The 26,679-nt window shown below is 44.2% G+C and overlaps 2 protein-coding genes across 7 annotated transcripts in view; one reads left to right on the plus strand and one right to left on the minus strand.

Moving 5' to 3' along the window:
• Positions 1 to 5,991, plus strand: part of ncoa6 (nuclear receptor coactivator 6) — a 55,611-nt gene extending 49,620 nt beyond the window's left edge. The window contains exons 12-15 of one of the 5 annotated variants that reach the window (XM_078418770.1): positions 789 to 854; positions 1,658 to 1,694; positions 2,432 to 2,589; positions 4,423 to 5,990. In XM_078418770.1, the coding sequence (XP_078274896.1) occupies positions 789 to 854; positions 1,658 to 1,694; positions 2,432 to 2,589; positions 4,423 to 4,475 (314 nt within the window). In that variant the 3' untranslated portion in view covers positions 4,476 to 5,990. Of the gene's footprint in view, positions 1 to 788; positions 855 to 1,657; positions 1,695 to 2,431; positions 2,590 to 4,422 lie in introns of all 5 variants that reach the window. The other 4 variants (XM_078418766.1, XM_078418767.1, XM_078418771.1 and 1 more) reach the window with 4 other exon arrangements.
• Positions 5,992 to 8,665: 2,674 nt separating this feature from the next.
• tp53inp2b (tumor protein p53 inducible nuclear protein 2b) overlaps positions 8,666 to 26,679 on the minus strand; it is a 31,596-nt gene continuing 13,582 nt past the window's right edge. The window contains exons 3-4 of one of the 2 annotated variants that reach the window (XM_078418773.1): positions 17,976 to 18,111; positions 8,666 to 15,364 (exon numbers count right to left, since the gene is read on the minus strand). In XM_078418773.1, coding sequence (XP_078274899.1) covers positions 15,115 to 15,364; positions 17,976 to 18,111 — 386 coding nt within the window. In that variant the 3' untranslated portion in view covers positions 8,666 to 15,114. Of the gene's footprint in view, positions 15,365 to 17,975; positions 18,307 to 26,679 lie in introns of both variants that reach the window. The other variant, XM_078418772.1, reaches the window with a different exon arrangement.

Below are 26,679 nucleotides of genomic sequence, written 5' to 3' on the forward strand. Positions count from 1 at the left end.
TGATTACCTCTGTTTCTCCCGTTAATGGTTCATGATGTGTTACTGATTGAGGATTTGCAGTTTGTAAATTGATTATGTTTGTCAACCTTAACAATAACTGCATTCCAAAAGTTCTCCCAGGTGTGGGGATTTAGTTTGGAGATAGAAACAAGCCCATCGGCCCACTGAGTCTGCACCAACCAGCAATCATCTGTATGTGCGCTAGTTCTATCCTACACACTAGAGACAATTTACAGAAATCAGTTACCCTACAAAGCTGCATGTCTTTGGAATGTGGAAGGAAACTGGAGCATCTGGAGAAAATCCACGTGGTCACTGGGGGAACATACAAACTCGTGCGGACAGCATCCGCAGTCGGGATCAAACCCGGGTCTCTAATGCCATAAGGGAGAAACTCTATCGCTGTGCCACTGCGCTGCGCAACCATATGTGCAAAACTAACGTGTGTCTATTGATACGCAAAGTATGGTGGAAATTAGTGGGTCAGGCAGCATCTGGGGGGGAATCGACAGGTGACATTCAGGGTTGGAATCCTTCAGATGAAGGCTCCCGAGCCAAAACGTTGCCAGTCCAGTCCTTCCGCAGATGCTGCCTAACCCACTGAGTTTCTCCAGCACTTAGTATTTTGCTCAAGATTCCAGCATCTGCAATTTCTTGTGTCTCTATTTGCTTGTTACCTCACTAGCTCGCATGCTTCGGTGATTTAAAGATGGAGTGGTCTTCATGTAATCCTCCCTGAGTATGCGCCAAGCTATTTATTATTCAGCAATGTTTTATTTTGCTTTCAGCACCCCAAGTTGTTCCAGAGCAAATATCTCCCAGTTCAGTGCAACCAGGGACCATGGTAAAAAATGGTAAGATGATCACATTCAAAACATTAATGTCCCTGTAAATGAATACACACACACAGTGGTACAGTCTTTCATAGCCAATCACTTTATTGTAATGATGCATTGGCATCTAGATATTTAGACTTTAGAGATACAGTGCAGAAACAGGCCATTTGGCCCACTGAGTCCATGCTAACCAGTGATCCCTGGGGACAATTTATAATTTGACCAAAGCCAATTAACCTACACACCTGCATGTCTTTGGAACATGGGAAGAAACCGGAGCCCCTGGAAAAAAACCCACGTGGTCACAGGGAGAACGTACAAACTCCGTACAGACAGGATCGAACCTGGTTGTAAGGCAGCAATTTTACCGTTTAAAGCATGGAGGGTTTTGTATTTGATCCCTGTTCTATATTAAGCTGGCTGGTTACGGCTAAACCAATGGTGGAGTTGTAAAATTATTGTGGAAGCAAACAATTACTTGGGGTTCTCACTGGTCGGTTGAAAGAAACAAACTGACTGGTGGACTATAATGGTAACACTGAGATGACATTTAAACTTGGCTCTGAACTTTTCTGCCACATCAATGCTATGTGGCCAGCAATTATCGTTTTGAGAGCTGGGTCAGTCTCAAAGGCGTTTACAGAGTACTTCTTGTGGAATTTGTTGGGTTTCTCTTTCTCTTTCAGTCTCCCCATTTTATCTCTTGAACTTTCTTTATTAAAAGTGGATTTCTTGTTAACAGGATTTCTTGTAAAGGATTGTTAAAATGAGCATTTGCCAGTTAAACTGTTTTTTACAGCAAATTGTTTTTGTGTGTGCAGGAGAAGACTTGAATGTTGCGAATGAAGGGGGTCAGAGGTAGGCATATATATATATATATATACTATCATTATTGTATAGTAATTCACAATGCTAGAGATATCAGCATCAACGATTTGTATAGAGTCTGCGGTTTAAATGATTAGTGGAAAATTTCTATTGCAGAAACTTAGGATATGAATTTTGGTTTTTAGTTTTAGTTTAGAGATACAGCATGGAAACAGGCCCTTCGGCCCATCGAATCCATGCCAACCAGCAATCACCCATACACACGTTCTATCCAACAAACAAGGGACAATTTACAGAAGCCAATTAACGTACAAGCCTGCGCGTCTTTGAATGTGGGAGGGAACTGGAAAATCCACATGGTCACAGAGAGAACGTACAAATTCAGTAGTCGGGATCAAACCCAATGTCTCTGGTGGTGTAAGGCAGCAACTCTACCACTGTGCCGCCCCCATTAATATCAATCTTGGAGTTGGTTTTGGATCCAACTAGGTTTCATTGCCACCAGTTGGACGGGTCATCCCAATTTCTCTTTTTAGTTGAGCGAATGGAGTGATTCCAAAGAGGGATGCTGGAATACTGGCTTAAGTAATCACCTGCTGTTATTCCTCATGAAGGATTGCAAATCCTGACAATTTGGTGGCCAAGTCTTTTGGGCCCATTGTACTAAAGGTTACCCATTGTTACGGCTGTGTCTAAAATCCACATGTGGCTCCAAGTTTGTGGGAAAGAGCTTCTAATGCTGCTTTATACTCATTTTTCGATGACAGTGAAGCAAAAAGCACCCTGGAGAAATCCAAAAGTCCCACCAGAAAAAATGCAAAAAGTGAAAAAGAGGGTGAGGAGGCTTCATCCTTTCAGGAATCTTCTGAGAACGGGCAGCGGAAGAGGCCTTCCAGACCTGGCTCTACAATAGGGGCTGCTAAAGGTAATCGTAGTGCTGTTCTTGCATATTCCCAGATTCTTGCTGTTTTGAGTTTGTATTGTACAGCTATTGAAAGGGAGCGCCTGCCATCTCGGGTACTGCTTGCCAGCTCATTGCCCTGTCTACAGGTACCTGGCCACTGTGGCTCCTCCGTTATCACAAGGCTGGTTGCTTTACCCTGAGCAGGCCACTTCAGATCACACGCGCTTAACTCCCTTCACCCTGGAACAGGGTCACCTAGACATCACCCCAACGGCTCCTGTGAACCATTGGGCTTAGCAGTTTATTGCTAGCCTATCATATCTATGCTGAGGGGGACCATCTTATCACAGCATTAAAAAAAACATTTGGACAGTTGCATGGATAGGATGGGTTTAGAGGGATATGGGCCAAACGCAGGCAGGTGGGACTGCTGTAGATGGGGCATGTTTGCCAGCATGGGAAAGTTGGGCCAAAGGATTTCCATGCTGTATGACTATATATATATATATATATATATATATATATATATATATATATATATATACCCCATAGAGGTCAACAATCTCACTGGGGCCGTATCAATCGCTGCGCATGTCCTACCCCGGTTTAACTTCAAAAAAATGCATCATTTTGCACTTGGCTGAGTTAAACTACATTGTTGCCATTCTTGATGACCATCTCTCAGCCCCGAGTCCCCCTTTTCCCTCTCAGCCCCACTATCTCCCACCCCAGCTTTCTATGTCCTTCTACCCAGATCCCTCCCTCCAGCTTTACATTTCACTTCACATTTCTCTCCTTTTCACCCCTGCCCCTTGTCACTTGATTGATTGGCAGATAGGTGGAGAAAATAGCAAAGGCTCCAAGTGAAAAGGAGACAAAAAGGATGTAAAGCTATAAATGTAAATGTCCTCTTGTCTGACACCATTTGACTGCTTTTCACCTCTAGCCTTTGTCACTTACTCCACCTATCTGCAAATCAACTCCACCTATCACACTGGCTTTTTCCCCTCTACTTCAGTCGGTCTAGCATGGGGCTCTCACCCAGAACATCATCTGTCCATTCTTTCCCCAGATGTTACCTGATCCACTGAGTTCCTCCAGCACTGTTTTGCTCAAGATTCCACCATCTGTGTTTTTTTGTCTCTATTGCATGTGTAACCTGCTAATTGCAACATGTGCCTTTCTTTAGTTTAGTTTATTGTCGTGCGTACTGAGGTACAGTGAAAAGCTTTTTTGTTGCGTACTCTCCGGTCAGCAAAAATACTACATGACTGCAATTGAGCCTTCTACAGTGCACACATATAGAATAAAGGGAATAACGTTTAGTACAGAATTAAGTCTGATTAAACATAGTCCAAGGGTCTCTAATGAAGTAGATGGTAGCTCGGGACTGTTGTCTAGCTGGTGATAGGATGGTTCAGTTGCCCGATAACTGGTGGGAAGAGACTGTCCCTTAATCTGGAAGGATGTGTTTTCACACTTATACATCTTGTCTGATGGGAGAGGTGAGAAGAGGGAGTGTCCTGGGTGAGACTGGTCCTTGATTATGCTGGTGGCCTTGCCGAGGCAGCGTGAAGTGTAGATAGTCATTGGAAGGGAGGTTGGTTTGTATGACAGTCTGAGCTGCGTCCACAACTCTCTGCAATCTAGTGCAGTCTTGGATGGAGCTGTTCCCAAACCATGCTGCGATTGATGCATACCGATGAAATGTTTCCTATGGCGCATCTGTAGAAGTTGGTGAGAGTTGTTGGGGACATGCCGAACTTCCTAAGCCTTCTAAGAAAGTAGAGGCATTGGCCTGTGCCTCAGAAGTACAGTGGATAGTGTTTTAATATTTCCTGTTCTTTCTCCTAGATACCAGTACAGCCACCAGCCCGACCCAAACAAAACGAAGGAAATCCAAATAAAATCTCACAATTGTAAACCTGTGAAGTGTAAATGTTTGTGAATTTAAATAATTTTTCCAAGCTACTTTTCTGGCATGAATTTGTGTATAGAGTACTGTTTTAATATTTGTCCCACTGAAATGTGACTTAAAGCTTTTTGAAACCTGTCATTCAGCCAGTAAAACCCCGACTGGAAAGTAATTGTATTGGTAATTTCTGTTGCAAAGCTAAAGTAAATTGCCAGCTTTTTGTCAGTGTCACCAATATAGTATGTCATTTTTAATTTGGTATTTACTGACTGTTAAATTGTGTTCAAGTCTTAAATACTGTATGTGAATATTTGTATGAGGGCGTAATAAAGCCCATCTCCACTGGATGTTGAGTGTGAAGCAGTGTCCCTTACCAGTAAGTCTACTATTAGTTCACTTAGACCATGCTCTCCCCTTATTTCAAATGGAAAAATAATTCTACATCTATTAAAATGGAAACCACTTTGGCAACCAATCAGTCTGACAAAGGGTCTCAACCCAAAACATCTCCGATCCATGTTGTCCAGAAATGCTGCCTGACCCGCCGACTTACTCCTTTGCGTCTTTGCGTCTTTTTTTGTAAACCAGTATCTGCAGTTCATTTAAGTTTCTGCATTGATGGATTGCACTTCCTTCCAACGGCAGCCCGTCTCCAAGTTCATGTCATAGGAGCAGAATTGGGCCATTTGGCCCATCGAGTCTGCCCCGCCATTCGATCGTAGCTGATCTATCTTTCCCGTTCAACCCCATTCCCTAATGAGTTGGGAGTTGATGCAAGAGTGGAATAACATAACTCGTGTGGGTAATCAATGGTCTGCGTGGACTCAGTGGATTGTTGTTCTCTGGTAGATTTTGATGACTCGGCATCATCAACAATAAGGTTGCAGTGACTGCAAACTAAGCTGACTTGGATTTTTACGGTCTGGAATAGGTGAGAATGAATAGTGCTCCTTCCACTGTCAAGGTGCATGAAAAACAAAGCAGCAAAGCTGGTTGTAATAATTTATACAATGCTTTTATCATGACGCTACACACCAGTGCCCATACAGCACCTCTAAAAAGTTAAATGTAAGAAAATAACTGCAGATGCTGATACAAATCGAAGGTATTTATTTCACAAAATGCTGGAGTAACTCAGCGGGTCAGGCAGCATCTCGGGAGAGAAGGAATGGGTGATGTTTCGGGTCGAGACCCTTCTTTTAAAAAGTTAAATGTCATTTTGTTTTCCGACCACGAATAACGCAAACCGGCACCTTTTTGTCTACTACAAAAACGCACTGATTTTGAGTATCGGTAAGTAATTTGCTAACACTCTTCATCCCAGCCTAACAATATTTCCACTAATCATACCTCTTAAGATTTTGTACAGATGTGTAGTTTACCCCACGTATCAATAACATTAAATGTTCAAATGAAAAATGTTCAAATGAGAATTAATTACAATTGGTAATAGCCTTTTATTATATTTGGCAACCCAGTTCTGTTTGATCTAGCAGCTGTTTCATAATGTAATTTAGTTATAACCTTGTCCAAATGGTGCAATATGGGTTCTTTCCCGATCACATTTGTACAAATCTCGATTTAAATCGCAGGTTAGAACGAAACCTCTTAGAACTGCCATTGTGACTTTAAAATTCAGCACTACTTTCCTATTCTTCCCTCCCTCCTTTGCCTTCATCGTCAAGTAGATTTTTGGACACGGCCAATGACAGACCTGAGTAGAAACTTAGCTTTTACAATCCTCTGAAGGAACTCATCCCAATCATAGTGATGCGTAAACACAGGTCCTTCGGCCCAACTTGTCCACACCTACCAACATGTCCTGTCTACACTAGTCCCATCTGCCTGCATTTGGCCCATATCCCTCTAAACCTGTTTTGTCCATGTACCTGTCTAAATACTTTTTAAACATTTTGATAGTACCTGCCTCAACTACCTCCTCCGGCTGCTCGTTCACCCACCACTCATTGTGTGGAAAAAGTTACCACTCGGGTTCCTATTAAATCTCCCCACCCCCACCTTAAACCTATGTACTCTGGTTCTCGATTCCTTATTGACTAATATCTTCCAACAAAACTGATCTGGTTCTAGTTACCCCAGTTAGAGCACCATTATCCCTCATCCACAAGGTCAAGACTTTTGTATGGTCCAATGTGATCACCTTGATTCTTCCTAACTGTAGACTATGTTCCTCCTGCCTCTCTGAATCAATCTGGCGAGCTTTTCTATTTAAAGTATATCCTTTGTGGCGGTAGACCGGAACTGCCAAATTTAAGACAATCTCGGCAGTGCTCTTTATGATTGCAATAGAATTATAGGCCAATTTAATGGTTGCCTTAAACACAGGGCTGCAAGGCGACATCAGGTACACAAATTTCAAGATTCTGCTTGTTGCTTGAAAATGGAAGTCGTCGTGGTTCTGATGGAGAAACAGCAAATAGATGAGAAGCCCAAGTTAGGTTGAGGAACTAGTCAATGAGTAGTGGCAGGACAATGGACAACTCATGTGGACAGTCTGGAAAAAGTGGAGAAAAAGAAAATGAATTAACACTCACCTGGTCAATTTCGCCATCCAAATACTCCGTTAAGGTTGTTGGGGTGAGCTAAAGTGCAATTGGCATGTCTTTGGGAGCAAACAGCACATTCACTCAAAGACAAGGAGCTTTGGTTTCGGAATAAAGGTAGAAGGGAAAGAATGTGCAGTTTTGAAAAGGAACCCTTAAGACAAACAAAAGCCATTAGTGTACCAGGAATAGACACAAAATGCTGGAGTAACCCAACTGGACAGGCAGCTTCTCTGGAGAGAAGGAATGGGCGACGTTTCAGGTCGAGACCCTTCTTCAGACCCCAGGAAGGCTGGTTAGATGCATGGGAATGGATTTACAGAATATAGGAAGTACTGTTAGGTTTGTAACCTTAGCATGATGGAAATTGAAACAAAGCACAAGAGATGCTGATGCTTGTGTGCAAGGAGGGGCTGAACTGGACTGAAGTAAAACTAGGCAAGTGACTCGAGTAATAGGACCACTTCAATGACGGTTTGCACAGAAACTGGTGAAAACTGTAATCAATTAGGGTCAAGGTATTGTTGCCCAAATAATTAAACTTATGACAACAAACTTCCCTTCTGTAAAAAGGTAATGGCTGATTAGGAACATCGTTAAAGTTCCAGGTTAATTATTATCACCTTGATAAAGTGTTACGTTTCAGAACAACTCTGCCTTGAATTCTAAAATAAACTAAATATTGGAATGTGTAGGTAGGTCATGTGTTAAGAGCAACTCCACACAACTTATACCAGAAAATACACAGCGCAATCCTATTCAATTCTAATGTCGTGTCAGTGTCCTGTGAAGCTAGAATAGTAAACAAACTAGCAAGATCCATTAGGGATACCTAGAGAGTTTAAAACCATTACACCACCAGCTTGGCATTGTCAGAGTAAGAGGCCGAACTATTGTATGCAGAGATTTGGAATAGTCCACAAATTTTTAAAAGAAAAATCAATGCACTGCTTCAGTTAAGAGTGGTGCAGCTGGTTGAGTGCCAGAGACGAGGGTTCAATCCTGACCCCGGGTGCTCTCTGTGGAGTTTGCATGTTCTCCCTGTGACCTCCTCCAAGTGCTCTGGTTTCCTCCTAAAGACGTGGGTTTGTACATTAAAATTCCCCTTAATGTGTAGAGAGTGGATGGAAAAAGTGGGATAACAGACCCTCGTGTGATCACCTGATTGATGATTGGTGTGGACTCAGTGGGCTGAAGGGCCTGTTTCTACATTGTAACTCTAAACTAAACATACAGCAAAGTGGCGCAGTGGTAGAGTTGCTGCCTTACAGTGCCACAGACCTGGGTTCGATCCTGACTACGGGGGGTGTCTGTACGGAGTTTCTACGTTCTCCCTGTGACCACGTGGATTTTCTCCGGATGCTCAGGTTTCCTCCCACACTCCAAAGACGTACAGGTTTGTAGCTTAATTGGCTTTGTTAAAATGTAAATTGTCCCTAGTGTGTAGGAGAGTGTTAGTGTATGAGGTGATTGCTGGTTGGAGCGGTCTCAGTGGGTCGAAAGGCCTGTTGCTATGTTGTATCTCCAAATTAAACATATAATTCCAAAACACATTAATGACACATCACAATTGGCTTTTTTTTGAAAAGTGATTTTTTATGAAAATAATGAAGTCAGCAAGTGGCTCTAACAACAAGCATTAAAGCAACATCCATAATCAGTGACATTTCACACTTCCCATATTTAGAAACACACATTGGAAACAGTTATGAGACCAAAAAAAACACACACAAGCTGCCCTTTGTTTTGCATAGGACTTTACTGTTGCCATTCAAGTGTCAATTTCTGTTCACCTACACACACACATCTCAGATTAAAAACCCCTCACTTCACCCCAGAATGGAAGGCACATACACAAATCAATGAGAGGTAACACAAGCTGTATAACTAATGTGAAGTACTTTTTCTCAACATGGCGGTATGTCGAGGCAATCCTTTACCCATCATACTGAGATGTTGTACTTGGAAATCATCCCATCCAGCTTGGTGACCCACATGGCTGAAAGATTCGTATTAAATGCAACAATCCACCACTCCCAATTTCTTGCAGAAATTACGTTGCTTCCACATGGATACATTGCTGTAGATAAAATGGATTTCCCTTCACTTTTGACTTTGCAGCAAGCCACAGTCCCCCACCTCGATCACCAGCACTGTTGTCAATAAATATCCATTAACATTTCTGATGACACATTCAGATTGTAGTTAGGACAAGGAACCAAACACTACTATTTGCTAACACAAAAATGTGTAGTGTCTTAGGAATATATACACAATTATTAATAGAACCACAAAATTTAAAAGACAAGAACAATTCCTAGTATGTTTCATTCTAATAGGTTTGGATGGTGGTATGGCAATTTAGTACTAATCGGGTGTGGATGTTACTGTATTCAAGGTTTAAATATTACACACGTCAAGAATGGGAAATTAAGTGGAAAATGGAAAGCAAGCAAAAGAGTGAAATTACAAAAGGGAGCTCATTTGTAGGCATTTATAAGCAGATTTAACAGAATAATTAGCCTATTTCAATCTTGTAACACACTTTTTGAATTTCAGTACCCCGAAATATCAAAGTTGCATTGAAGAATAGACTACTTTTTCAAAGCTATTAGCTTGGTGGAAAAAGAGAGGAGAAATGCCATTTTAATATTAGTTTCACCTCCCCTATTAAGATATTGCTATAAATTCAAGGCAATACCTGTATATAAACTTAAAGACAATGCACAGTGAACTGAGCATTACATATTAACCCTTGCATTAGATAAATGAGCTTCTTAGAAAGTAGTGATTCACAAAGCAGACAATTCCAATAATGAGCACAATTCCAGGACTTGTTTCTCAAAAGATAATTGTCCTCTTAAGTCGACCAAGCAGTTCAGAAGTCTATCACAGAAGAAGTGAACCAAAATACAGGTTCACCACCGGATTTCCAGCAACTGATGGTCCGGCACCTCCTTTAATCCGGACAAAATTCCAGGAGCGCAGACTAGTTCTCGCAGGGCAGCTACAGATGACATTACATGTGGCGCCTGGTTGTCCGGGCCTGTGCCTCCGTCCCAGAAGAGTTAATTCACTATTAATTTACGTTTAACATCTGTTTTATTTAAATTCCTAGCATTGGACACGGGAGGGGGTATTGATAGTGTGTCAGAAGTGGATTGTTTAATTAATATTTACGTGACCTCTTTTGGTCCAGCAAAACGGATAATCCAGTAAGGCTCTGGAACCAAGGGTGCCGGAAAATCGGCGGTGGACCTGCGAGCCAATGCAAACCAAAACGTCTTGAAAGGTGGAGATACATCTGTTGGCTTTCAACCAGGTATGTCACCTCAAACGTGACACAGGATACAATAACCTAACCAAACCTGTATTCTCAAAATAGCACTGATGGAAAATTACAGTAAATGAAGCTACTGCTTTACTTGAACAGTAGCAATCTCCATCCTGAGAGAAAAGTTACTGTATTCCTTTTGTTAGCCACCCTGAAATCCTTGATGAATAAGAGCCAAAACAAAATATGTACAAAAGCCTCATGATTCTTATTTATATAGATATTATTATATAATTTAAATTAACACACTGTTGTGTATTGTCCCTGAGAGAGTCTGTGCTGTGTAGTTTAGCAGGAACAACTGCAACTCACACAATCACATATATCCTTAAATAAATTATTTAAAACATACATCACCAGCACACACTCATCCCAGTCATTGACAAGCAATTCTATTTCAGAGCTCTGGTCTCACAATAGCACAGCAGATATTTTAAAACCTTTAGTTGTTGTATTCAAGAAATTACAATACTGTCCCACATACTAACACGTTTTCAGTTACAAAATTAAAGTTGTAGAATTCTATCAGTTCAGCACCACATGTGGTTGATCCAAATTCAGACTGTAGTGTTAGGGCCTTCTTTTATAACAAGACATTCAGTACAAGTTAGTAAGTAGGTAGATAGAAATTACTCTGGAAAGCCCCAGTTACACTAGTATAGGCTCAGTGCATTGTAGGTATTTAATCAAAGCATCTCACCAGCACCACATTTATAAATTGGAGTCAGAAACATTCCATCAGCTCCCAATTCGTCATTTCAAAACTGAACAATTCGCCATTTCAAAACTGGAGAAAGTTAATCTTCGGAGGGGAAGCAATGAAAACGTGATAAACGTTCTTGGTATTGGTGACAAGGTTGTTCGCAGGTTGGGATGGAGGCGGTAAAGAATAGACCGCAAAACCGAAACGTCCGAGATTGATCAGGAAGGGTTGATGTGGAAGATATCACCTACAAAATGAACAAAACTGTTCCAAATGCACAATAGTGTTCTCAGCACCTTGAATGTGAAGATCACAGTACAAACTGTGGCCTTTGCTAGAACGCAGTAGCATATTTTTTTGGTTCATTTCAGATTTCCAGCATTTACTGCATTCATGTACACAATCTACATTGCATGGTTTATTTCCACTTGTGGAGTAGAACGTATTGTGGTACATTGTTGTGGAGTGTACCTTCCCTCGACAAAGTGCCTTTGACACAGCTATTTGGGGGCCACATATTTCAATGAGTTTGCCCTCAAATAGGCACTTTCTCATTCATCGGATTCAATGTTTGTCTGTAAATGGCACAGAGATGAAGGACACTAATAGAGTCATGGAGTTATACAGCACGGAAACGGGCCTAAAGCTACAATAAACTGTGTAGGATATCATGTGTAGGAAGGAACTGCAGATGCTCGTTTAAACCGAAGATAGACACAAAATGCTGGAGTAACTCAGCGGGACAGGCAGCATCTCTGGAGAGAAGGAGTGGGTGACGATTCGGGTCGAGACCCTTCTTCAGACTGATGTAGGATATCAGTCCTGGCAGATCCGAGCCCGTGATTCCCTCACAAAGAGAGTTGCCAGTCACAATTTAACCAGGAAGTGATGTTCCAATTGTAGGCAAAAACTTCTTCAACAGGTCAACAATAATATCAACTGTTTATTCTCTGGACAACTGATTTCTCGATAAAAAGTGATTCAAGGAAAGTTTTAGTACACAAATTGTAAAAGAAGAAAGAATGGGAATCATGGATTTAAAAGAGAGGATTAAAGGGAAAAGACACAAAATGCTGGAGTAGCAAAGCGGGTCTGACAGCATCTCTCGAGGACATGGCTAGATGACGTTTCGTGTCAAGACCCTTCTTCAGACCAAAAGATACAATTGTCATGTTTAAGAGGCTTTCAGATGAGCACATGGTTGTGCAGGTAATGGAGGGATGTGCAATACTCGTGCAGGCAGAGGAGATCTGTTTAACTTGGCATCATTGTGGGCTAAAGGGCCTGTTTCTGGTGTACAAAAATGTTCTAAGTAGGTTAGGCTACATCTGTGGAAAGTGAAACAGAGTTAATGTTTTGCTCAAAGGCCCATCAGAATTGGGGCTTAAATTCACGTTCTCGGGATTACTAACAAAATAAAATAGTCTGCTAACGAAATAATTGATGACTCTGCCTTGATAATCAGAAATAAGTTGGTACATTGAAACTTTAAATGGAAGATTGGGGTTGGTATATTTTTCATTGTTGAAACACTGACTGGTTATGGATTCTGCTGCATTGGTTAGCAAAGCAAAACAGCCCACCTTCTGAAGAAGGGTCACGACCCAAAACATCACCTATTTCCCTTTTCTCCAGAGATGCTGCCTGACCTGCTGAGTTACTCCAGCATTTTGTCTCCGTCTTCGGTGTAAACCAGCATCTGCAGTTCCTTCCTACACATACAGCCCACCTTTCTGCAGTCTAACTTTCCAAGTATCTTTTGGGAAGAAGAAATACAATTATTTCAACCTTTCACTGAGCAGTAAAATAGAACACTACCGTAGTCCAGACAGAGGCATCAAACAGTTTTCCCCAAAATATATCCACAATCATACCATTTCTCACGCTGGTTAATTAATCTAATCCAGATCCACCTCCTTTGAAACAAATGATCTCCTTCAGTAATGCCGTCGATCCCAGATCTCCCCAGATCCTCACTCTAGATAAAGCTCTGAAAGATCTCATTGACCTAACTTTGGTATCCACTGGTACCAAAGGACATTGGCAGCAACAATGGTGAGCAGATGGACCACAGCTATGAAGGTGGGAGGAATGAGCAGAAGGACCAGTGAGAACAGTGAACACCAGACTGCGGCGCGGTGGCGCAGCGATAGAGCTGCTGCCTTACAACGCCAGGGACCCAGGTTTGATCCTGACTGCAGCTGCTGTCTGTACGGAGTTTGTACGTTCTCCCCGTAACCGCGTGGGTTTTCTCCGGGTGCTCCGGTTTCCTCCCACACCCCAAAGATGTACAGGTTTGTAGTTTAATTGGCTTTGGTAAAATTGTAAATGATCCCTAGGGTACGGGATCGTGCTGGTGTGTAGGGATCGCTGGTCGGTGCAGTCTCGAGGGACGGAAGGGCCTGTTTCCACGCTGTGTCTCTAAACTAAACTAAACTAAATTAAAAAGGTGATTAAGAGGCCAGTTGGTATAACTCAGATTCCAGTGTGGCCAAGGATTTGTAGGGTGGAAAAAGGGACTGCCATCCATTTTGATGTGAGATGAGATTAATAGACGCCTACTGGAAGTGAAGTTCACTGGAAAAACGGACATCAGTGTTTTAATTGTGAATAAACATGGTTCTCAAACCAACAAATAGACCTCAGATAACGGCAGAACACTAAGTGCTGGAGGAATTCAGCAGGTTGGGCAACATCTGTGGAACGAATGGACAGACAGTGTTTTGGGTCAGAACCCTTCTTCAGACTCGGGTTGGGACCCTTCTCTCGACCCAAAATGTCGTCTGTCTTTTCTCCCCACAGATGCTGCCTGACCCGCAGAGTACCTTAAGCACTTTGTGTTGTTACTCAAGGTTCCAGCATCTATAGTTTCTTGTGTCTCCTGACATCAGATAAGACAACCTCATGCGGCATTTGCTTTGCGGCCTAGTCAAGCAAATAAGTCGGCTTCAGATAATACGATAGATTGAGATAGTTCCAATGCGGATTGCAATGAGGATAATGTTGCCTTAAATATAGGTAGTATTCATTTTGGTGGGACTAATGTGTAGTCCAAGTAGTGACAAAAATCCAGTAGACTATTGATAGTGTTGGAGGCGGTTCCAGCAGAAATAGTTATTCTATGGATCAATTGTTGAATGAAGCCAGTATATTATTCTGATAATGGTGCTGTGTGTAGAAAAAGAAAAGTTTGATCAGTGAGACCATTGACCTTTTTGTGAAGCCCAGGAAAGAGGCAACATCTAGCACGACCTTGTGTGAAGATAAAGGAAAGGAGATCTTTGATTCTGAGACCAGCGAGCGATATGCAAAGCTCAAGGTCAAGATTATGCATGTTCAGGAATTACATAAATAAAAGGCTAAGACTTCTCTGATCTGGGAGGCGACAGGTGAGAGGGGCCAGGGAAATCGCAGGTACGCAAAAGGGAATTCCCTGAACCGGTGAGAAAAGTCCAGAGTACTCCGTAAACTTATCAATAATTCTTTGCGAAAAGGGCAAAAGGCAACTATCCATTTAATCCTGAAGCGTCTTCCCAGAGAAATGGATTGAAGGTGAAGAACGGTCGACCCACTTGAGTTGCAAGTGGAGTCAGGCTGAGTTAAGCTGACAGAGCTGACTGCTGCAGGCTGTAGTGGGCAGGTGCAGTTGACGCTTCTCCCCATTCTCCACCCATTGGCACATTGACATTTCAATTTGCCTGAATGCATTCACAGCGCAAAGCGGGCACTGGGTCCTACCAGCCAATGTAACTGAGGCTTAGTTAGGAAGGGAAGCTAATGGCCCAAGCTCGTTTACACATTTCCTAAAGATGATAAAAGAGGTGAGCCAAGCAGAAAAGGACAAGTTGGAGAAGGTCCCAAATGATGTGTCTTTGTTGGAGCATGGAACAACTTTTATTTTAAAAGAGCTACGCTCAGAACCGAAAGGCCAGCTAAAATGAAAACCTTGTTCAGTGAAGTGCACAGTTTGTCCGAAGTTATTGTTAATGCCATCCGACTGACCCCAAACGCCCGGGTTTCCTGAAGTGGTTTAGTAGTTGTATTGGCGTCGGGGTGGCTGGTACACAAAGTTGCCTTGATGTTTGGTCCGGTGGTAGCGACATTCCCTTGCAAGGTTCTGCCTCTGAATTCCGTTGCGGCTCAGTTGACGTTTCTCCGCCCGTTGTTTCGCCCGTTGGATGCGGCGGATCTGATTGGCCTTTTCCAATGCGCCAGTCCGTCCTAAGACTGCAGCAGGGGCTGGCGGTGCCCACCGTTCCACCCTGGCACGAGCTGTGTTTCTACAAATAGAGCAACAGGGCACCGTTCAAAATTGTGTAGCAAGGAACTGCAGGTGCTGGTTTAAACCGAAGATAGACACAAAATGCTGGAGTAACTCAGCGGGGACAGGCAGCGTCTCTGGATAGAAGGAATGGGTGATGTTTCGGGCTGAGACCCTTCTTCAGACTGACCAATTCGTTCAGAAACTTCAACCATTCCTTCTATTCAGAGATGCTGCCTGTCCCGCTGAGTTACTCCAGCTTTTTCAAAATTTCTCTGCCGTCATTGAATTTTCTAACTGAGAGAGTATTCATCCTATTACAGCCACACCACACCTCCAGATTCAGGGACAGTTTCTTCCCACCTGTTATTAGGCACCTCAACCAACTAAAGAGCAGTCCTGGCCTCCCATCTACTTCATTGGAGATCTTCGGACTATCTTTACTCGGACTTTACAGGGCTTTATCTTGCACTGAACTTTATTCCCTTTATCCTGTATCTGTACACTGCAGACAGCTCGATTGTAATCATGTACAGTCTTTTCGCTGACTGGATACATTTCACTGTACCTCAGTGCACGTGGCATTAATAAACTAAACTGAACCATTGTTTCTCTTCACATTTTTAATCAATGGTTTCTTTATTATCGCAGGTACAGTGAAGTACAGCTCAGCAAGATTATCAGCGTCCATAAGCACCATTCCCTGGTTAGTACAGAATGTACAGAACAGCTCACTGAGTCTGCATGCAAGGCTCACCGTTTTGGTGCCATTTTACAGTCCCAGCTGCAGCTAGCCACAAATGGACTTTATTGGACTTTATCTTGCACTGAACATTATTCCCTTTATCCTGTATCTGTACACAGTGGATGGCTCGATTGTAATCATGTGTCGTCTCTCTTTATACCCACAGGAAAAGATTTACCCGAAAAGGTTATACTATTTTTTATCTGCACAAGTAAAACGAAAATAAAAACGTGTAGTAATAGGACTGACATCCAATAATCTGGAACGTCTGCTGGTCAGGCAAGAACAGAGACCCAAGCATTCCGGATCATTGGAGTTATTGTGTGTATTCAATCATATTGCAAGGGCTAATTCAATTATTGCATGAGTAAGAGAAGGAGTGACACAGTGACGCAGATGGGAGAGCTGCTGCCTCACAGCACCAGAGACCCTGGTTCGATCCCAACCTCGGGTGCCATCAGTGTGGAGTTTGCACGTTCTCCCTGGAACCTCGTGGGTTTCCTCCGGGTGCTCCAGTTTATTCCCACGTCCCAAAGACATGCAGGTTGGTTGGCCATAGTGTGTAGGAAGTGGATGAGAAATTGGGATCTAATAGAACTAGTGTGAACAGGTGATGGATGGTCAGTGTGGGCTCGGTGGGCTGAAGGGCCCGTTTCCATGCTGTATCTCCAACCTAAAAACAACAGCATAAGGAGCATTCTGGAACAGGGGACAAGGAGAGAAGAGGAGAGATTAAGAACAGGAATTCCAGAGCTTGGTGTGTGTGGGGAGTGGATGAGAAAGTGGAATAACATGGAACTAGTGTGAACAGGTGATTGAAGGTCGGCGTGAACTCGAGGGGCTGCAGGGCCTGTTTCCATGCTGCATCTTTCAATCAATTGGGCGACACAGTGACGCGGCAGTAGAGTTACTGCCTCACAGACACTGCCAGAGACCCTGGTTCGATCCCAACCTCAGGTGCTGTCTGTGTGGAGTTATCCCTCTAACCCCATGGGTTTCCTCCGGTTTCCCCCCACATCCCAAAGACGTGCAGGTTTGTAATTTAATTGACTTGTAAATTGTCCGGAGTGTGTAGGATAGAACCACTAGATGGGTGATCGTTGATCAGTGTGAACTCGGATGGGCTGAAGGGCCTGTATCCATTCTGTGTATCTAAACTAAACTAAACATGCAAACTCCACACAGACAGCAGCCGAGGTCAGGATAGAACCTCTTCCAGCTGCACTACCAGGCAGCATTACACTTCCTCATGAAAATGTAAAAGAAATAATGTGTAGCATTCGAAAGTGGGATAATATAGAACTCGTGTGATAGACACAAAATGCTGGAGTAACTCAGCGGATCAGGAAGCATCTCTGGAGAGAAGGAATGGGTGGCGCTTCGGGTCGAGACCCTATTTCATCAGTCTGAAGAAGGGTCTCAACCCAAAACGTCACCCGTTCCTTCTCTCCAGAGATTTTTTTTTAAATATCAAAAAATACTTTATTCAAGAAATAAATATATAAATTTACAATACATTCCTTCTCTACAGAGATGCTGCCTGATCTGCTGAGTTACTCCAGCATTTTGTGTCTATCTTTGGTTTAAACCAGCATCTGCAGTTCCTTTCTTACATACAGTAGAACTAGTGTGAATGGGTGATCGATGGTCAGCGCGGACTGGGTGGGCTGAAGGGCCTGTTTCCATGCTGTAATTCTAACGCTCACCTCTAAAGTAAACTCCTTATTTTGTTTTGCATATAGCAAAAATTATTTTTTGCATATAGCTTAAACAATCAAAGGTGAAGGCTCTTCCAATATCAACGACCCCTCCCACCGACCCCTCCCCCCCCCCCCCCCCCGCCCCCACACCCCCTTTCATTTTCTCCCACTCAGGCAGTTCTTACCCACTGTTGATGTCTTGGCTGGGCTCCTCCAGGGTACTGATGTTGGTGTTACTGTCAGCATAGACAGACATACTCGGATGCTCGATGAGTAGGTTCTCCAGAGGGCTGCTCGCCACTTGGACCTCATCCTGGCCCTCTGCAGTAAAACAGGGGGGAGGGGTGACAAACCAACTCTCGTCCAAAGTGCGGGGTGAAGAACATGGAGGTGAAGAGTCGCCGCCACTGCGACAGCGGGGCTCAAGGGAAGAAGGGGCCGGTGGAGGAGTGTCGTCAGGCACGTGGGTCTCCACCACCACCAACACTTCTTCACTTGAGGGGGGATTGCAATCATCTACATTTGCAACGTGCAGGATCGTGAGGGGTGAGGAGGGGGGGGTGGGAGGGAGGGGTGGGAGGGGGTGAGAGGGAGGGGGAGGGGGAGGGGAAGGGGAAGGGAAGTACATGCAATCATCCCCAGGCGTGAATGGTGATCACAATAACAGTTTGTGTGAGATAATCAAAAGAAGAATCCAATTGAAGGGGGTTGAAGGGAAAAGGGGGGAAGGGGGGTAAAAAGAAACAAAAAAAAACAAAAGAGACTGATTAGTCATTTTTTTCAGAATGACAGCATTTTTGTTTTAAGTCATAGGTTCATCAAGAACAGACTGCTCAAGAACAATTTGCTCTATGGAACAAATTCCCTCTTGTACCAGCATTTGGGTGTCCTTCCTAATAGGTCTGATGAGAAGGAACAAGTGACAGGTTATTTTTGATGCTGGGTTAACAAGGAGGCAGGAGGTAATATCTCTGCAGCGGCAGAGAACAGAGCGAAAATCAATGATCATATCACAATTGTACGCGGATTATCACGGGCAATCTTCTACATTCCCACCGTCCGCCAGTGAATCTCATCTTCGGAACGTTTACAACATCATTACAACAAACAAAGAGACCCTCGGACTATCTTTCATGTACTTTATCCTGCACTAAACAACATTCACATTATTCCCTTTATCGTGTATCTGTACACTGTGGACGGCTGGATTATAATTATGTATTGTCTTTCCGCTGTCTGGTGAGCACGCAACAAAAGCTTTTCACTGTACCTCTCAGCACACGTTCCAATAAACTAAACTCAAACAAAGTGCTGGAGTAACTTAGCGGGTCAGGCAGTATCTCTGGAGAAAAAGGATGGATGACGTTTCGCGTCGGGTCTGAAGAAGGGTCCCAACTCAAAACCTCGCCCATCATTTTTCTCCAGAGATGCTGCCTGACCCGCTGAGTCCAGCACTTTGTGTCTATCTTCGGTATTTACCAGCATCTGCAGTTCTTTTCTACACATTCTTTTTTTTTTTTCAGAGGAGCAGTTTACATCTCTAACTTAGTCTGGTCTCACATTTAAAAAATGTTCTTCCCGCATTAATGCCGAATCACAAGTCAAAGGAGTTGGATAGAATTCCCCTGAAAAGTGTTTCTCTGTCATGAAAGTTTGATGCTCTCCAAAGTAGAACACTATAAACTCACAGTAGATGCAGAGCTGTTAACATCTAAAGATAATCGTAAGGGGGGGTCAAACGTTAATAGCCATTATGTAAATCTGTCAAGAGAAAATTCAGAACAAGCAGTAAAGCAAATAGCATAAGGTTTATGAGAATGATCGGGGGATGATCGAGTTAACATATGATGAGCGTTTTGATGGCATTGACAATAGACAATAGACAATAGACAATAGGTGCAGGAGTAGGCCATTCAGCCCTTCGAGCCAGCACCGCCATTCAATGCGATCATGGCTGATCACTCAATCAGTACCCCGTTCCTGCCTTCTCCCCATACCCCCTCACTCCGCTATCCTCAAGAGCTCTATCCAGCTCTCTCTTGAAAGCATCCAACGAACTGGCCTCCACTGCCTTCTGAGGCAGAGAATTCCACACCTTCACCACCCTCTGACTGAAAAAGTTCTTCCTCATCTCCGTTCTAAATGGCCTACCCCTTATTCTCAAACTGTGGCCCCTTGTTCTGGACTCCCCTAACATTGGGAACATGTTATCTGCCTCTAATGTGTCCAATCCCCTAATTATCTTATATGTTTCAATAAGATCCCCCCTCATCCTTCTAAATTCCAGTGTATACAAGCCCAATCGCTCCAGCCTTTCAACATACGACAGTCCCGCCATTCCGGGAATTAACTTAGTGAACCTACGCTGCACGCCCTCCATAGCAAGAATATCCTTCCTCAAATTTGGAGACCAAAACTGCACACAGTACTCCAGGTGCGGTCTCACCAGGGCCCGGTACAACTGTAGAAGGACCTCTTTGCTCCTATACTCAACTCCTCTTGTTACGAAGGCCAACATTCCATTGGCTTTCTTCACTGCCTGCTGTACCTGCATGCTTCCTTTCATTGACTGATGCACTAGGACACCCAGATCTCGTTGAACTCCCCCTCCTCCTAACTTGACACCATTCAGATAATAATCTGCCTTTCTATTCTTACTTCCAAAGTGAATAACCTCACACTTATCTACATTAAACTGCATCTGCCATGTATCCGCCCACTCACACAACCTGTCCAAGTCACCCTGCAGCCTTATTGCATCTTCCTCACAATTCACACTACCCCCCAACTTAGTATCATCTGCAAATTTGCTAATGGTACTTTTAATCCCTTCGTCTAAGTCATTAATGTATATCGTAAATAGCTGGGGTCCCAGCACCGAACCTTGCGGTACCCCACTGGTCACTGCCTGCCATTCCGAAAGGGACCCATTTATCCCCACTCTTTGCTTTCTGTCTGTCAACCAATTTTCTATCCATGTCAGTACCCTACCCCCAATACCATGTGCCCTAATTTTGCCCACTAATCTCCTATGTGGGACCTTGTCGAAGGCTTTCTGAAAGTCGAGGTACACCACATCCACTGACTCTCCCTTGTCAATTTTCCTAGTTACATCCTCAAAAAATTCCAGTAGATTTGTCAAGCATGATTTCCCCTTCGTAAATCCATGCTGACTCGGAATGATCCCGTTACTGCTATCCAAATGCTCAGCAATTTCGTCTTTTATAATTGACTCCAGCATCTTCCCCACCACTGATGTCAGACTAACTGGTCTATAATTACCCGTTTTCTCTCTCCCTCCTTTCTTAAAAAGTGGGATAACATTTGCTATCCTCCAATCCACAGGAACTGATCCTGAATCTATAGAACATTGAAAAATGATCTCCAATGCTTCCACTATTTCTAGAGCCACCTCCTTAAGTACTCTGGGATGCAGACCATCAGGCCCTGGGGATTTATCAGCCTTCAGTCCCATCAGTCTACCCAAAACCATTTCCTGCCTAATGTGGATTTCCTTCAGTTCCTCCATCACCCTAGGTTCCCCGGCCCCTAGAACATTTGGGAGATTGTGTGTATCTTCCTCAGTGAAGACAGATCCAAAGTAACGGTTTAACTCGTCTGCCATTTCTTTGTTCCCCATAATAAATTCCCCTGCTTCTGTCTTCAAGGGACCCACATTTGCCTTGACTATTTTTTTCCTCTTCACGTACCTAAAAAAACTTTTGCTATCCTCCTTTATATTATTGGCTAGTTTACCCTCGTACCTCATCTTTTCTCCCCGTATTGCCTTTTTAGTTAACTTTGGGCCTGTACTTGTTGGAGTTAGGAAGGGTGAGTGGGGACCTCATTGAAACATACTGAATAATGAAAGGGTTGGATAGAGTGGATGTGAAGAGGATATTTCCACTAGAGGTAGTCTAGGACCAGAGGGCATAGCCTCAGCATAAAATGACGTAACTTGAGAAAGGAGATGAGGAATTTCTTTAGACAGAGGGTGGTGAATCTGTGGAACTCGTTGTCCACAGGCGGCTGTGGTGGCCAAGTCATTGGGTATTTGTAAAGTAGAGATTCTTGATTAGTAAGGGTCTCAAGGGTTATGGGGAGAAGGCAGGAGAATGGGGTTGAGAGGGAAAGATAGATCAGCCATGACTGAATGGCAGGGTAGACTCGAAGGGCCGAATGGCCTAATTCTGCCCCTATGATTTATGCATACCAATCAGGTTCAGTCACTCTGACATAACGCAACTTCTACACTTAGTGACCATTCATCTTATGGTATTAATGGTCATTCAAAAAGATTCCCTCTCTATGGGTATTTATTCACAAAATGCTGGAGTAACTCAGCAGGTCAGGCAGCATCTCAGGAGAGAAGGAATGGGTGATGTTTCGGGTCGAGACCCTTCTTCACTGAAATGTCACCCAGCATCTGCAGTTATTTTCTTACCCTCTCTATTGGGAGGTTTCCCTCCTCAAAGGTGTGTGGGTTTGTTGGTTAAATGGCCTCGGTGAATCATCCGTGGTGTGTAGAGAGTGGATGAGTAAGTGGGATAACATAGAACTAGTGTGAACGGGTGATCGATGGTCGGTATGGACTCGGTGGGTGGATGGGCGTGTTTCCACGTTGTATCCATCAATTCAATCAATCAAGAATTCCATCCCTTTGGTTGAGGGGGCCGATGAACTTTTGCGAATGTGAAGATGGACACAAAACGCTGGAGTAACTCAGCGGGTCAGACAGCCTCTCTGGAGAAAGGGAACAGGTGACGTTTCGGGTCGAGACCCTACACATTGATCTATTGTGAACAGAGTGTGGGTGCTCTAACACTATCCAAGGTTCAACTTAGAAACGATGATTTCAAAGCAAGGATGGACACACGTGAACCTGTCCTTTACTTGGCTCCTGTTGCTTAGGCAGGACCATTAATTTTCATATTGGAGAGGGTATTGGAGAGGCAAGCCTTCCTTTTAATGGCCATCATTTATTCCCTTGAGTACATGCTGGGGAACCGCTACGTTGAACTCCCATGGTCACACTCTGAACCGAGTGGGGAGCTCTCTAGGTGGCACAGTAGCACAGTGGTAGAGTTGCTGCCTTACCGTGCCAGAGACCCTGGGTGCTGTGTGTATGGCCCGTTTCCATGCTGTTTCCCCATATCTACAAACCTTCCTGCTGCCTGACCCACTGAGTTACTCCAGCACTTTGCGTTTAGCCTTCACACTCGTTCTATGTTATCCCACTTTCACATAAACTCCCTATGCACAAGGGTTAATTTACAGAGGCCAATTAACCTACATACCCGCACCTCTTTAATGAATGGGAGAGCAATCTCGAAGGCACAAAAGTAGGCCATCTGGCCTTGTTTCTTGGCGTTCAATAGCTTTTAAAACCCAAGATCAAATTGCTCTGTCAACCCTTCTTAATAATGTACATCAGACAGTGCTTTCTATCCATTATTAACAGCGTCGCCATGCATTTCTCTAGTCTCGTAGGGATGTCGATGACAAGTGAAGCAGCTTATCCGAGAGCTGAATAGGAACATTATCAGGGCAGTCGAATACTTGCATCCTAATACTGGAATACAGAGAAGGACACAAAGTGCTGCAGTAACTCAGCGGGTCGGACAACATCTCTCGAGAAAAAGGATGTGTGACTTTTTGGGTCAGAACCCTTCCTCAGACCGAAAGTAGGTTTTTGTTGTAAACCAGCATCTGAGATGCCGTGCTTCTACATTTTGACTGCTCCACTGCCAAATACCCTCACTCTCGGCCAACTTTGAAGACGTTCTCCTCCTCTCACTGACGATAGTTCTGTGACACCTTCTCTCACTGCTCCCCCACTCTGATTCCTGCTGCCCTCCTCGAGTCTAAAGAAGGGCCCCGATCCAAAACGTCACCTATCCATGCTCTTCTTGAAGGGGATCTTATTGAAACATATAAGATTATTAAGGGATTGGACACGCTAGAGGCAGGAAACCTTTGTTCCCGATGTTGGTGGAGTCCAGAGCCAGGGGCCACAGTTTAAGAATAAGGGGTAGGCCATTTAGAATGGAGATGAGGAAAAACCTTTTCAGTCAGAGAGTTGTAAATCTGTGGAATTCTCTGCCTCAGAAGGCAGTGGAGGCCAATTCTCTAGATGCTTTCGAGAGAGAGTTAGATAGAGCTCTTAAAGATAGCGGAGTCAAGGGATATGGGGAGAAGGTAAGAACGGGGTACTGATTGTGGATGATCAGCCATGATCACAGTGAAGGGCAGTGCTGGCTCGAAGGGCCGAAAGGCCTACTCCTGTACCTATTGTCTATTCAGAGATACTGCCTGACCCGCTGAGTTACTCCAGCACTTTATCCCTTTTGGAACTTTGAATAAATCAGTTGGACAGTGGATTTACAGGTCCTTGTTTGATTCCCATAACTTTTGACTTTTACAAAAGCCTCCACTGTCCCTCATCTTCTTCCTTTATCACGGTGTCCAAGGGGTAGCCTAACAATGTGCTCTTCCAATCCCGACATCCCTGTTGATAGATTAGAAGCCCAGAATGCGGGATTTTGCAGGGCTCTGAAGTCTGGATCCTGGAGTCTGAAGAAGGGTCTCGACCCGAAACGTCACCCACTCCTTCTGTCCAGAGATGCTGCCTGTCCCGCTGAGTTACTCCGGTATTCGGTGCAAACCAGTATCTGCAGTTCCTTCCAACAGCAACAACCTCTGAATCAGCTGTGGCCCAGGGGAAAGGGAATACCGTTCTCAGTGCCAGTAGAATCCTTAGCTGCACTTCACCCGTTCACCTCTTGGGGTCAGCTGTTCACAACACTCAGTGAAATCAGAGTATTGCTGGAATCTTCAGCAAACACAAAGTGCTGGGGGAACTCAGCAGGTCAGTGGGGGGAGAATGGACAGGTGATGTTTCGGGTCAGGTAGGCCATTCTTCAGTCTGAAGAAGGGTCTCGCGACCCGAAACATCACCTATTCCTTTTCTCCAGAGATGCTGCCTCACCTACTGAGTTACTCCAGCATTTTGTGTCTATCTTCTTCAGACTGATTGGTCTGAAGTGATCTGTAATGTGAAGATCTGCAGGCTGCACTGGATTTGAGTCCGAAGAAAGGTTCCCGACCTGAAACGTCACCTATCCATGTTCACTGGAGATGCCTTTTTATTCACAAAATGCTGGAGTAACTCAGCAGGTCAGGCAGCATCTCGGGAGAGAAGGAATGGGTGACGTTTCGGGTCGAGACCCTTCTTCAGACTTTATTTCACTGGAGATGCCGCCTGGCCCGCTGAGTGACTTCAGCACTTTGGACCCTTCTCTGGATTGTTATCCTTCTGTTTCAAGGATCATCCAGTTGGTGGTCCAGTGCACTCACTGCCACAATACCGGCACAATGGGCCCGAGGTAGAGTCGCTGCCTCACAGCGCCAGAGACCCGGGTTCAATCCTGACTATGGGTGCCTGTCCCTACGGAGTTTGTACATTCGCCCTGTGACCGCGTGGGTTTTCTCCGGGTGCTCCGGTTTCCTCCCACAACCCAAAGATGTGCAGGTGTGTAGGTTAATTGGTTTTGGTCAATTACCCCTAGCGTGCAGCGTAGAACTAGTGTGCAGGTGATTGTTGGTCGGCGTGGACTCGGTGGGCTGAGCGGCCTGTTTACACGCTGTGACGCTAAACTTAACTAAACTAAAGGGCACGGAAATATTTTTTTTCCATGGTGAAAATGAGGGAGTGGGGGCCTGGGAACCGGAAGTTATCCAGGAGATGGAGAGCGTGTGAGGTGTCTTGGACGTAGGTGGGGAGGGATTTAACCAGGGGGGATAGGATGGAGTCGAGGTAGGTAGAGATAAGTTAGTCTGAAGAAGGGTCTCGACCCGAAACGTCACCCATTCCTTCTCTCCCGAGATGCTGCCTGACCTGCTGAGTTACTCCAGCATTTTGTGAATTAACTAAACTAAATATGGACTTTCTATTTATTGCTTGTGGATATCAGTACTTCTTCAATTTCTTTTTCCTAGACATGGAAAATTGCATTTAGCTCTTGCAAACAGCCTCAGAGATCCTTTGTGCAGGAAGGAACGGCAGATGCTGGTTTACACCGAAGATAGACACAAAAAGCTGGAGTAACTCCACGGGACAGGCAGCATCTCTGGAGAGAAGGAATGGGTGACGTTTCGGGTCGAGACGATCAGTCCGAAGTGATTTTACATAGAAACATAGAAAATAGGTGCCGGAGGAGGCCATTCGGCCCTTCGAGCCAGCGCAGTGCAGCCAGATTTTGTAATGTGACGAGCTGCAGGCTGCACTGGATTTGAGTCTGAAGAAAAGTCCCCGACCCGTAACGTCACCTATCCATGTTCTCCAGAGATGCTGCCTGGCACGCTGTGTTACTTCAGCACTTTCTGTCTTTTATTAGTTATCTGTCCTCGGAGATCCTTTCGTTCATTCCACAGCAACCAAGGTGACGGGGAAGATGCTTTGCAGATGTAATTTTCCGGGTCGGGACCCTTTGTCAGATTGATTCAAGTCCATTCCCTCACACAGATGCCACCTGACTCATTGAATGCCTCCCAACACCTCGTGTTTTGATCTTAGTTAAGAGAGTAGGGGAATCGAGAACCAGAGGGCATAGGTTTAAGGTGAGGAGGGAGATTTAATAGGAACACGAGGGGTAACATTGTTTTTACACAAAAGGGCGGTGGGTGTATGGAACGAGCTGCCTGAGGAGGTAGTTGAACCAGATACCATCGCAATGTTTAAGAAAATTTAGACAGGTACATGGATAGGACAGGTTCAGAGAGATATGGGCCAAAAGCAGGCAGGTGGGACTACTGTGTATAGGGCATGTTGGTTGTGGGCAAGTTGGGCCAAAGGGCCTGTTTCCACACTGCATGACTCTGTGCACACCA

The sequence above is a fragment of the Rhinoraja longicauda genome, chromosome 22, assembly GCF_053455715.1.
Source record: "Rhinoraja longicauda isolate Sanriku21f chromosome 22, sRhiLon1.1, whole genome shotgun sequence".
Lineage (NCBI taxonomy): Eukaryota > Metazoa > Chordata > Chondrichthyes > Rajiformes > Arhynchobatidae > Rhinoraja > Rhinoraja longicauda.